The sequence below is a fragment of the Trichomycterus rosablanca genome, chromosome 24, assembly GCF_030014385.1.
Source record: "Trichomycterus rosablanca isolate fTriRos1 chromosome 24, fTriRos1.hap1, whole genome shotgun sequence".
NCBI lineage: Eukaryota > Metazoa > Chordata > Actinopteri > Siluriformes > Trichomycteridae > Trichomycterus > Trichomycterus rosablanca.
Genome location: NC_086011.1, coordinates 14,569,103 through 14,582,227, shown reverse-complemented (window position 1 = coordinate 14,582,227; position 13,125 = coordinate 14,569,103). Strand labels below are relative to the sequence as shown.

The following is a 13,125-nucleotide window of genomic DNA, read 5'->3' as shown; positions in this document are numbered from 1 at the left end:
CAAAAATCACAGTCAATTCTAACACAATGAGAGAACTGGTACTAAACACATCCAGTAAATGTAACTCCCAACAAGTACAACAGTAAACTACATTTGTCAGTGATGTTTTTACATGTGGACTTTGTTATCCAGCAATAAAACGATTTACAGAACAGCTGTTGTGGTTATGATGGTGAATCAGGGGGTGAGGGGATGGCACAGCTTCAGGGTCTTGGGGATCTGGGTTCAAACCTTGCGTCCAGCAACTGACCACCAAAACATGTCTGTTGGTGGATTGCCATTAAATGTTAGCGAGTGGATGAGTAAGAAAACAATGTTCCACAGTTCAAGATATACTCCAGCCTCTCCAACCATAATGCGTAATGTTTGTGTTCTTTAGTCATTCAACATCAAAAGCCATAGTTCCATAGTTACAAGATGAGTTTGGGGGTGTAGCATACAGAGGCCTACCAAAAAATTACATAAAATTGGTCTCAAGCTCCTGCTTCCTTCCATTGCTGATGATAACAGGGAACTGAGGACCATTTGGGTACTTCCCCCGTGTCTGACAGTTTCTTGAGGCAGCTTCATGGTCTTTGGGGAGAGAAGACGTCTTGTTGTAGTGTGGAGAGTTGCTCCGTGAGATGCTGACCTCCAGCCGATTGCACATCAGCTCCAGAAAGCGCTCTCGAAAGCGGCTGGAGAGTAAGTTGTAGATGATGGGGTTGATGGCCGAGCTGAGGTAAAACAAAACTCCGGAGAGGATGTGCACGTACTCGAAGACGCTGCGCATGTGGTCGGTCCACTTCGTGATGAAACTCCACAAGAGGCGGTCGATATGGAACGGAGCCCAGCAGATAGCAAAGACCAGAACCACGACAGCTGAGGAGAAGAGAAGTGAATGGGTCAAGTACATTGGTACAAACAATAAGGTGGCACAGATGAGTGTTCGAAGACCCTTTCTGGAGTGCTAGTTTCTTTAATTTACATTTCAACATGTTTACTTTAGTTAGTTCAATGGTTCTTGACTTTTAGGTGCAGCCTAAAGTCACTATAAAGACTCTGTTGATGCATGCTCAATAATCCAGGTACACAAATCCATAAAGTTGAATCAGTTCATCTGGACGCAAGTTTGTTGTAGAGATACGTTTCGTCACTCAATCCGAATTACTTCTTCAGTCTGAGCTGGTGGTGGATACCCCAACCTTCGTAAAAGTGGGAAAAATGCCCAAACACGGCAACAGTGGAGCGAAGGAAGGAGAAGGACAACCGCGGTCTAAGCGCAAACCAGTGGTGATTCCGTATGTGGCGGGAGTATTATGTCTTCAATTAACCTGACTGCATGTTTTTGGACTGTGGGAGGAAACCGGAGCTCCTGGAGGAAACCCACACAGACACGGGGAGAACATGCAAACTCCACACAGAAAGGACCCCCAGGACCTTCTTGCTGTGAGGTGACAGTGCTACCCACTGTGCTGCCCATTAATAATAATTCTACACTAAAAACCCCATTTGGGGTCTGTGAGATGTTTGAAGTATCCATATATTTGTGGCTCCCAGAGATGCGACTCGGTTCATTTGAAAGAGTCGCGAACGACCCATTATTAACAGCGAGACGCCTGCACAACCCCCCCCCCTCGTAATACCGTATACTGCGGTATTTTCTGAAGACGGTATGACAGCATGAAAATCGCCAATACCGCCCAACCCTACCTGTGGGTGTTGCTTAAATAAGGGCAGCATGGGCAGCCAAGACAGAGGTCTAGATCACAGCAGCGCCTCCGAGCATAGATCACGTAAACTCACAGATATCTGTGTCTGACACTGAGATTCAATGGCAATGTGTTTGTGCTCTGGAGATTAAGAATCGCAAGGACATACAATGGATGCAGTTCAAGCAAAAAAATAAGAAAACCTCTTATTTCACCTTGTGTGTGTTTTCTTTTTCCACTTTGAACACCCTCTGTGTCACTACGGGCAATCACTTCACCTCACACCTCCTTATTACAGGAGTTCCAGTCGATTTTAGAGAAATCTAGCTTGTTTCGCAGTTTTGAGAGTCTGAAGTTGATTCACATTTTACTGCTTTTGAGCATATTGAAGTTTCACAGCGCTGGCCACCACTCAACAACCGCCTCTTAACAATAGCTGATATAACCACATGGGTGAGGGATTACTTTGGCAAACCTTTGTCAAGCACTGCAATACAGAGTTACATGCACAAATACCACTTAAAACTTTACTGTGCAAAAAAGAAGCCTTAGGTTAACCATGTCCAGGAGCGGCGTCGACTTCTCTGGGCTGGGAGGCATCTAGGATGGACCATCACGCAGCGGAAACGTGTACTGTGGTCGGATGAATCAGCGTTCCAGGTCTTTTTTTGGAAAAAATGGACACCGTGTGCTTCGGACCAAAGACGAAACGGACCACCCAGACTAGACTATTTATCAGCGACAAGTCCAAAAGCCAGGGTCCGTCATGATATGGGGCTGTGTCAGTGCCCTCGGCAAAGGTCATTTACACTTCTGTTCATTGAGATCTTAGAGCAACACGTGCTGCCTTCAGGACGTCGTCTTTTCCAGGGACGTCCATGCATTTTTCAACAAGACGATGCAAAACCACATGCTGCAAACATTACAAAGGCATGGGTGCGGAAGAAGAGGGTACGGGTACTGGCCTGCCTGCAGTCCTGACCTGTCCCTAATAGAGAATGTGTGGAGAATGTGTGGTATCCTCGGTGCCAAAACGTCTTTTAAGTGTGGTGAAAAGGAAGGTTTATTAAGACAAAACCAGACAAAACATGAAATATCTCAGGTTCATTCTGTCTGCAATGAAATAAAAGTGTTTTTTATAAGTGTTTTATAAGCGTTTTTTTATTATTTGCATTTTCCATGCTGTCCCAACGTTTTTCTGATTTGGGGTTGTAGTTTTATTAAGTAGTTTGGGCTCTTACTTTTTTTTTTTTTTTTTTTTTTGCATTAAAAACATAGAAATAAAAAAATACATTTCTTCATACACATGAACTCTTGAATTGGTCCCAGAAGCACATCAACAAATCTACAAAAACACTATTAAACAATTACGTAAGTTCATTTTATTAGAGGATTTTAAGAGTCATTTCTCAGAGAAACATTAATGAATAAGCAGAAGTGTACCTCTCTCCTGTTAATGCAGTTATGCAGCTAATAAATTTGTTTTAACTCATAAAGCAAATTTAATTGATTTTGCTTGGTCACCTGGAAACAAAAAGCTTTACTTAAGCCCCGTCTTCGAATCAAGTCCTGTTTCTGAGTACACCCGGAGTCTTGTAGCTTCTCCTAAACTATTTTTACTGTCATGGACGGCTAATCTCATCACAGATTGTCGTGCTTGTCGTGCTCACCACCATGCTGTCCTTACGAAATAGACGTCATGCAGAGCAAAGCTGTGATTCTGCATCCTAGCCTTTAATGTTGCCAGGATTTGTGTCAGTGACTGGTGACATGAAAGATAAGCAACCCATGACTTGAAGGGATGAAGGGAGGCTAGATAGCGTACTGAATTTCTCTGATAAGACCGGCTATGGATGTCCAAATTCAGTCCAAATTAAATCGTTGAGGGGTTAAAATTAGCATTTGTAAGCATCTCTCTGTCAAGGGAAATTTGGAGGCAAAGTCAACACCTCAAACTCGTTGTTGTGCTTCTCAAACCATTCCTGAACCATTGTTGCTTCGTGGCAGGGCGCATTATCCTGCTGAAAGAGTCCACAGCGATCAGGGAATATCGTTTCCATGAAAAGGTGTACATGGTGTGCAACGATGCTTAGGTAGGTGGTACGTGTCAGAGTAACATCCACATGGATGGCAGGACCCAACGTTTTCCAGCAGAACATTGGCCAAAGCATCATACCTCCTGCTCCCCTCCATTATATTTCAACAGTGTAAGAACCACTTGAGTGTATACTGATGGACTATGTTGGTCCCTTACACAAATCAAAAGCCATACATCAGTATCTATTAACACTAACATTATATGGACAAAAGTATCTGGACACCTGGCCATGAGCTTGTCAGAAATCCCATTTAAAAAAACAGATGGCTTAAAAATAGTGACCTTTATGTGCTCTTTTCAGCCTCTCTTCTGAGAAGCCTTCACAGGGGCAATTTTCAGTAGCTCTAATTAGCCTGACACAGAGCACACAGAGGAAACCCACACAGACAAAGAGAGAACATGCTAACTCTACACAGCCAAGCCAACTGTGCACCATTCACAAGGGCATTTACATGGCCGGACAGCTTTTTTGCTCTTGCCATGTTGAAATTTGTAAACGTCCACTATGGTGCAAGAAACGTACTTCAACTACTTCAATTTCCAACTGGGAATGTAATTGGTGTATTATTCTATTCGTTATTCTTCCTATTCGTCCAATCAGATTTAAATTGTATTTCTAATAGCCCCAATCAGACTAGATGATCCAGACTAAGGTGAACACACGCCGCTTCAAATTGAGCTATTATTCGGAGTATTAATACATTTTCAGGCTGTATGTAAATGTGGCTATTGTTCTGATTTGCCTACATGACTGTGTGCATGGGTGTAGCAATAAAGACCAATGAGATGCAGTTTTACTTTATTGTATATTGTTTAACTGCTGTTCCTGCTGCTTACAGCCAATCTTTATGTCTAGTCCTAAAGCACCCATTTACATTTATATTTACATTTTCAGCATTTAGCAGACACTCTTATCCAGAGCAACTTACAGAAGTGCTTCCACAGTAAACATTTCCCTACTGAACACTTGTAGAAGTCTATACAAATTAAAAATCAATGATAATTCATTTACGTCTGAAAATAACTTCGTTTCTCCGCACCGTCCAGCATTTTTTTTATTTTTCTGTGAGAAAAGTTGTGCCGCACTGAATGCCGGGATTGCCTTCACCGCTAAGGCAGCATCGGATGCTCACTCGCTCTCAAGTCAAAATACTGTTGAAATTTTAAGATGCCTCAGTAGTGAGCATATTAAGGCATCTAGGATTTTGAACAGCCTCCTTTCCGGGAGCGCACGTAGGATGACGTAAAATGCTGCCTATGTAGAGAGCTCACTAGGTTTTCGAACACACCACATGTGTGTCTTCCCCCAGTTCTAAATGGAGGTTGTGTGGTACAGAGCAGGATGTGATGAGTTCTCTAAGGTAGCTTGGGGCTGGTCCATTTTTGGTTTTGTTGAGCATCAGTGTTTTAAACTGAATGTGTGCAGCTACAGAAAGATAGAGAACGCAGGAGTGGAGGGGTGTGGCAGCGTTTGGATGAGTTGTAAGGGTTTAATAGTGGACGTGGGAGTACCTGCTAGGAGGGACTTGCAGTAGTCCAGTCGAGAACTTACAAGTGATTGGACAAGAATTTGAGTGGCATCCATAGAGAGAAATGAAGGAATCTTCTTGATGTTCTAAAGTAGCCAACATGACAAGATCATGCCAGTTCCTCCATGAGGAGAGATGCCCCATCTCCAAATAATTACATTGCATTGCTTTGTTGCCCAATTACATTGTGTGAACCACAGCTTGTAAATATTATCTTGAAAAAAGCCTATATGACACAGACATCCCAAGTGTCCCGGAAGTTCCGGGAGTCTCCCGCATATACATAGCGGCTCCCTGATGCCCACAAGTCAGATAAAATCTCCGGGAATCTAGAACGAGCAGCCAAGAGCGACACACACACACGTGCACACGTATTAAATCCGTTATCTGATATACAATCTAGCGCACTGTGTAGGGAACATAAATCAATTGTCTAATATACTGTCTAGTGCACTAAGTAGGGAACATAAATCCGTTATCTGATATACAATTTAGTGCACTATGTAGGGAACATAAATAATTATGTAATACACTATCTAGTGCACTATGTAGGGAACATAAATCCGTTATCTGATATACAATTTAGTACACTATGTAGGGAACATAAATAATTATGTAATACACTATCTAGTGCACTATGTAGGGAACATAAATACGTTATCTGATATACTATCTAGTGCACTATGTAGGGAACATAAATCCGTTATCTGATATACAATTTAGTGCACTATGTAGGGAACATAAATAATTATGTAATACACTATCTAGTGCACTATGTAGGGAACATAAATCCATTATCTGATATACAATTTAGTGCACTATGTAGAGAACATAAATAATTATGTAATACACTATCTAGTGCACTATGTAAGGAACACAAATCATCATCTAGTTATACTTTCTAGTGGACTATGTAGTGAACATGAATGCGTTATCTAATACACTATCTAGTGCACTGTGTAGGGAACATAAATCCGTCATCTGATATACAATCTAGTGCACTGTGTAGGGAACATAAACCAATTGTCTAATTCACTATCTAATGCACTACATAGGGAACATAAATTCATATCTAAAATACTATCTAGTGCACTATGTAGGGAACATAAATCCGTTATCTGACATACAATTTAGTGCACTATGTAAGGAACCTAAATCCATTAACTAATACGCTACCTAAAGCATTATGTAAGAAACAAAAGTCTATTATCTAGTACACTATCTAGTGCACTAAGTAAGGAGCATAAATTATTTTCTAATATACAGTACAATCTAGTGCACTATGTAGGGAACATAAATCTACAGTATTATCTTTCACACTAAGATAGTGCACTATGTAGTAGACATTAATGCGAACAGTTAGCTTAGTAAAAAATTTTTTGGGGCTTGGGGGTCGGGGTCGATGTCCGGGTCTGGGGGAACCTCCCTGAAATACGTTTTTGCAACTTGGGATGTCTGTATGACATATACTGTATGTAAGTACATATTGTATATACAATAAAAAATAATAGCAATATTATTAATAAATGAATTTACACTAGACTCACCTAGCATCTTGGTGACCTGCCTCCTGCGAGCACTTTCAGCTTGGATCTTATAGTTGCTGTCTGTGCTGTATTTCTTCCCCAAAATCCTCCCTTGCTGCCTCTCGTCTCTGCTCAGCCTCACCCCTATCACTAGGTAAAGGACACTGATCACCGCCATGGGGACGAAGTAAAAAAGAACAGTGGTCACCTGGATCACCAAGTTGTAGATCCACTGAGGCTTGAGCAGGTTGCAGGTGGCGGACTCCGGAACCTTCTCAGGGAGGTAAAAATAGTGCAAGCCGTGGAGGGATGTGTTGGGAATGGCGCAAATCAAAGACACAACCCAGACCCACCCGATAACCCTCTGGGCATGCTTGTTGGTGATCGCATAGCGAGTCTTGAGAGGATGAACCACAGCCACGTAGCGCTCGATGCTAAGCACCATGACGTTGAGCACCGACGCGAAGCAGACCGTCTCGAACAGGAAGATCTTAAAAGAGCAGACGCTCTCACCGAAAGGGAACGGATAGTTCTGCCACAGGTCGTAGATCTCCAGGGGCATTCCGAACAGCAGGACGAGCAGATCAGATACGGCTAAACTAAAGAGGTACAGGTTGGTAGGTGTTCGCATCTTTTTGTGCATGGTGATCACAGTGCAGGTGAGAAGGTTCCCCATTACGCCTGTGACAAAAATGACGATGTAGGTCAGAGTCACGGGGAGAAAGAACGGAGAGCGCCTCGGACCGAGGAGTCTGAAGAGGATGTCGTCCATCGTTTGGGGCTGGCAGTGGTCGCTCCTGTTGTCTGTGTGGTTGACCGGAGTGCCGTTGCATGAAACGAACACAAATTCGGTTTCGTTCGGAAAAGGATCGCACAAACATTTTGCGGACATTCTGGAACGAGGACGTCCCAGGTAGCAAATCAGGTAACAGTTTATTACAGGTGAAAGGTTGCTATAGAAACTGGATCACAGCGGGAGGTCTCGTGTTTAGTAGACACCTAGGGGAGACACAAACACAATACTGTACATACGAATCAATTTAACAGCATGACATAACCCTTAATTAAAAACAAAGTCCCCACACAACCTTCTGTGCGCCACCCTAGACCTGTGCAAGCAAATTAATAATCTTTATTTTACATCATTATTATGATGTCATAAAAGTAAAAGACAAACTGTTTTGCCACTTCAAGCTTCTTGGCAAAAAAAAAGGGTTTTTAAAACCACCTCCTTGTTTCTACACTCACTGTCCATTTTATCAGCTCCACTTACCATATAGAAGCACTTTGTAGCTCTACAATTACTGACTGTAGTCCATCTGTTTCTCTGCATGCTTTGTTAGCCCCCTTTCATGCTGTTCTTCAATGGTCAGGACTCTCACAGGACCACTACAGAGCAGGTATTATTTAGGTGGTGGATCATTCTCAGCACTGCAGTGACACTGACATGGTGGTGGTGTGTTAGTGTGTGTTGTGCTGGTACGAGTGGATCAGACACAGCAGTGCTGCTGGAGCTTAAACACCTCAGTGTCACTGCTGGACTGAGAATGGTCCACCAACCAAAAATATCCATCCAAGAGCGCCCCGTGGGCAGCGTCCTGTGACCACTGATGAAGGTCTAGAAGATGACCGACTCAAACAGCAGCAATAGATGAGCGATCGTCTCTGACTTTACATCTACGAGGTGGACCAACTAGGTAGGAGTGTCTAATAGAGTGGACAGTGAGTGGACACGGTGTTTAAAAACTCCAACTCCAGTCTGATCCACTCATACCAGCACAACACACACTAACACACCACCACCATGTAAGTGTCACTGCAGTGCTGAGAATGATCCACCACCTAAATAACACCTGCTCTGTAGTGGTCCTGTGGGGGTCCTGACCATTGAAGAACAGCATGAAAGGGGGCTAACAAAGCATGCAGAGAAACAGATGGACTACAGTGAGTAATTGTAGAACAACAAAGTGCTTCTATATGGTAAGTGGAGTTGATAATATGGACAGTGAGTGTAGAAACAAGGAGGTGGTTTTAATGTTATGGCAGATTGGTGTATATACTCATACGAAAATACTGTACATGCATACACTAACACTTGCACACACTCAGTACCAGGAACTGGCCAACACTGCTCTTGTCTCTAGTCTTGTCTCCGTAGTCGTCTTTTGTATTTACTGTAGCTCTTTGTATTTATTGTACTGTTTTTCAAAACATTGTAAATAGTTTTTGGCTGCACTTGTGTTCTGTGTCGCACCCTGGTCCTGGAGGAACGTTGTTTCATTTCAATATGTACTTACAGAGCTGAAATGACAGTAAAGCCTCTCTTGAACTTAAGTATAGACAGCATTTTACGTCATCCTACGTGTGCTCCCGAGAAGAAGACTCAATTCCTAGATACCTTAAAATGCCGTCTACTTAGATGCCTTTATTTTAAGCTATGACCTGACAGAATAATGAGGGAGCACCTGATGCTTCCTTAGCGGTGAAGGCAATCCCAGCATTCAGTGCGGCACAACATTTCTCACAAAAAATGACAGATATGTTGGACGGATACGAAGCCACAAATGGAGTTTCGAATGTAAATAAATTCTCATTCATTCTTAATTTGTATGAGGGGCAAATTTGGGCTTGTCAGCCAAAACATAAGTTTAGTTCCTCTAGACCACAAGACATGGCGAACTTTAGAACGGGATGACCAACAAGCTCGTGGTCGAGTGGCATCGATTAGATTGAAATGGGTATATTAGCACTGATGAGCGCTGCAGCTCCTGGGATTTGTAGTCTTGTCAGGACTAGCTGGTGGCTTCTAGCATCCCTACGGTAAAATATGTTGGTGACATCATACTCTGGGGTGTGTCTCAGCCACAGGGACAGGATGACAGGTAAGACCTGTGGAATAAAAGACCCTAAATGTTCAAAGCCAAAGCCCAGACTCAAACCCCATGACACATTTCTGGAGAGACCCAGTATATCTGATGAAGCTTGAGAAGATCTGACATGAAGAATGGGATAAACCGCTTCAATCCAGGTGTTTAAAGCTTGTAAAGACATATCCAGGAAAATCAGCAGCTGTAATTGCTGTTGAAGAGGCTTCTACGTATAACGTATATAACAAAGGGTCGAGATTTCAGTCACAACCTTTCAAAGTGTGTATTTAAGGATAAATGGCTCACCCTAGCGTCGAATTTCAAATTTCTTCTCAGCTTTTATCTGCTTGGAATTACTGCCAGTGATCGCATCAACGTCGTATTGTTGTAGCCTTTTTCTTGGTCATTTTCAAGTAAGACGGTGTTGTGACTCCTAATAAGCTAAAAGCAACTGAATAAGCTCTACAGATTGAATTAACGGACATTAAGATGTTGCTATAGCAGCAAAAAAAGGCTGTAAAGGAAGCTTGTAACCATCAGAGCTTTGTAAGCTCATGAATGAATGTTAGCTGAGCTATTCAATAAGTTGCCTGGTAGCCGCATTGGGTCAGTGACTGTTGTGACCTTGGAGGTGCAGTAATTAATAACTAAAAGCTATAAAAAAAAAATACAGAATAATGTAGTTGGATCATGTCGATAATTTGGAGGACTCCCAGATTCAAAAATACTGCAAGTGATTGTATTAATCTAGAGAAGAAAAAAAACATAACCAAGCAAAAATCAGCATAAATATGAACGCTTGCTGTTTCACTGCAATACATTACTTTCCAAAGATTATATTAAAAAGAAGAAAAAATACACTGACCAGGCATAACATAGGTGAAGTACATAACACTGATTATCTCTTCATCACGGCACCTGTTAGTGGGTGGGATATATTAAGCAGCAAGTGAACATTTTATCCTCAAAGCTGATGTGTTAGAAGCAGGACAAATGGACGAGTGTAAGGATTTGAGCGAGTTTGACAAGGACTAAATTGTGATGGCTAGACGACTGGGTCAGAGAATCTCCAAAACTGCAGCTCTTGTGGGGTGTCTCCCGGTCTGCAGTGGTCCAAGGAAGTAACAGTGGTAATCCGGCGACAGGGTCATGGGCAGCCAAGGCTCACTGATGCACGTAGGGAGCGAAGGCTGGCCCGTGTGGTCCGATCCAACAGACGAGCTCCTGTAGCTCAAACTGCTGATGAAGTTAATGCCGGTTCTGATAGAAAGGTGTCAGAATACACAGTGCATCACAGTTTGTTGTGTATGGGGCAGCAAAAGGGGGACCAACACAATATTAGGAAGGTGGCTTAATGTTTGGTACGACAATATGTTTTTTTAATATGACCAAAATGTAGCCATACAAAGTCGAGTCACATTATTATGACCATAAGCTAACATCCAGAGTAACCATCATGTGCAGCACAGACATCTAGGATTTCGAACAGCCTACTTCTCGGGAGCACACATAGGATGACGTAAAATGCTGCCTATGTAGAGAGCGCACTAGGCTTTCAAACACGCCCATTGTCTTGCTGGAAGATTCCATCTGCCCCAGGAAAGACAATTCCATGACATCAACGAGGAATTTATGTGCAGACAGCCTATCGCACACTTTATATACCCACCAAGCCAGCTATGAACCAACCAACAATGCACAAGCCAAACGTGAGTCATTTTAATGGCATGGCTTGGTCTCAGTTGAAGAATGGCTCACTGTGAATCAATACAAAGTTATTACCTGATCAGTATGACAAAAGTGAACACTTCCAAGATTTGGAATTTGGAAGATTTACAGACCCTAGAACTTAACTCAACATTGGCATTGTTTAATATTATCAGTACACTGTATTTGAGTGAATATCTTTTTTTTATGAGCCGCTAGCCATCCGGCTGGGCTGGGCGGCTGCATGAATCATGGGTCCTCACAACTGGTGCGATTACGACCCCTGCTGGCTGATTGATGGAGCCTGGACAGGGCTGAGGAATAATGCTGATCAGGGTGTGGCTCTCCGTGCACAGTGCTGATCGGTATGTATGAACTCGACTCGTGCGGGTGAAAAATGCAGTCTGTACTGAGCACGTGTCGGAGGGGGCGTGTGTCTGTTGAGAAGCGTCCTCAGTCAGCGGTGAAGGGTCAGTGGAGAATCAGTGGAGGATGCAATCAGGGTAATTGGACACGACTAGATTAGAAAATTGTGGCGGGGGGGGTCGGAAGAATAGAATTTTGTTTTTTTTATGTATTGATTATTGTCTCTCTGTTGATCTAATAAATCTCATAAATTAAAGCTTTTGGTGGCTTAACTATCCAAGAAAACACAATGTTAGTTTTTTTTATTAGTCTGTATACCATTCATTTGTATACGTACCCTGTACACACACTCACTGGCCATTTTCTCACTTGATTCTACCATTTAAATGCACATTATATACATATATTTACAAACTGTAGCCAACCTGTTTCTCTGCATCCATTGTTAAAGAACACTGACCAGGTATTTTTTGGTTTTTGGACTATTTCCAGCTAAGACATTAGCATGATAATGCTAATTGCATGGTAGTGTGCACCACTTGTATGAACATACCACTTAAAGCAGCATTGCCAAGATTTTTAGACAAACAGCGTCTGTGATGGATTTAGAAAGCTTATTCACAAAAAATAAATAATAATAATAAATACATAAATAATTCAGCTGTGCTTTGTGCATTAGTGTCACTGAATCTCGGCGGTGTCACCAGCCTGACTGGTGCTCCAACAGACTCTATTTATCATATATGAGGGAGGAATAACAAGGGGAATGGGGAAGTACACTATTGTCTCCAAAACTCTGAAGTTGTTTGATTAAACCATTATTTAGTTGAACTCTGATTGCAATGTTTTGAACACTATTAGGGAGAGATATGAGTTTTATTTTAATTAAGCTAACTTAAGTTATCATAAGTTTTAGTGCTGTATATGTATATACAGCAGCGTAAACACATTTAAATCAGGGTGCTCAAGTGGTGAAGTGGCAAAAGATAGATAGATAGATAGATAGATAGATAGATAGATAGATAGATAGATAGATAGATAGATAGATAGATAGATAGATAGATAGATAGATAGATAGATAGATAGATAGATAGATAGATAGATAGATAGATAGATAATATAATAGATAATTATAGACAAAAATACAGACAGATAGACAGACAGACATATACTTGATAGACAGACAAATAGATAGACAGACAGACATACTTGATGGATAGACAGACAGATACATCATAGATTGTACATCTATTTATCTGACAGACAGATAGATACTTCACAGATAGACATACAGATATATAGATATACAGACAGACAGATACTTGATAGACAGGCAGACAG

General features: G+C 41.9%; 1 protein-coding gene across 1 annotated transcript; it reads right to left on the bottom strand.

Annotated features, from left to right (window-relative positions):
* Positions 1-457: 457 nt before the first annotated feature.
* nmur3 (neuromedin U receptor 3) lies at positions 458-7,736 on the bottom strand. The gene is made up of 2 exons (XM_062987203.1): positions 6,866-7,736; positions 458-861 (listed from the first exon to the last, which is right to left on the bottom strand). The coding sequence occupies exons 1-2, from the start codon at positions 7,734-7,736 to the stop codon at positions 458-460; spliced, it is 1,275 nt and encodes a 424-aa protein (XP_062843273.1).
* Between the last annotated feature and the right edge of the window lie 5,389 nt (positions 7,737-13,125).

Coding starts and splice junctions, on each gene's coding strand:
- nmur3 (XM_062987203.1), bottom strand. CDS start 7,736: ATGTCCGCAAAATGTTTGTGCGATCCTTTTCCGAACGAAACCGAATTT. Junction 862..6,865: donor GCAGGTCACCAAGATGCTAG/GTGAGTCTAGTG, acceptor TCTTCTCCTCAG/CTGTCGTGGTTCTGGTCTTT.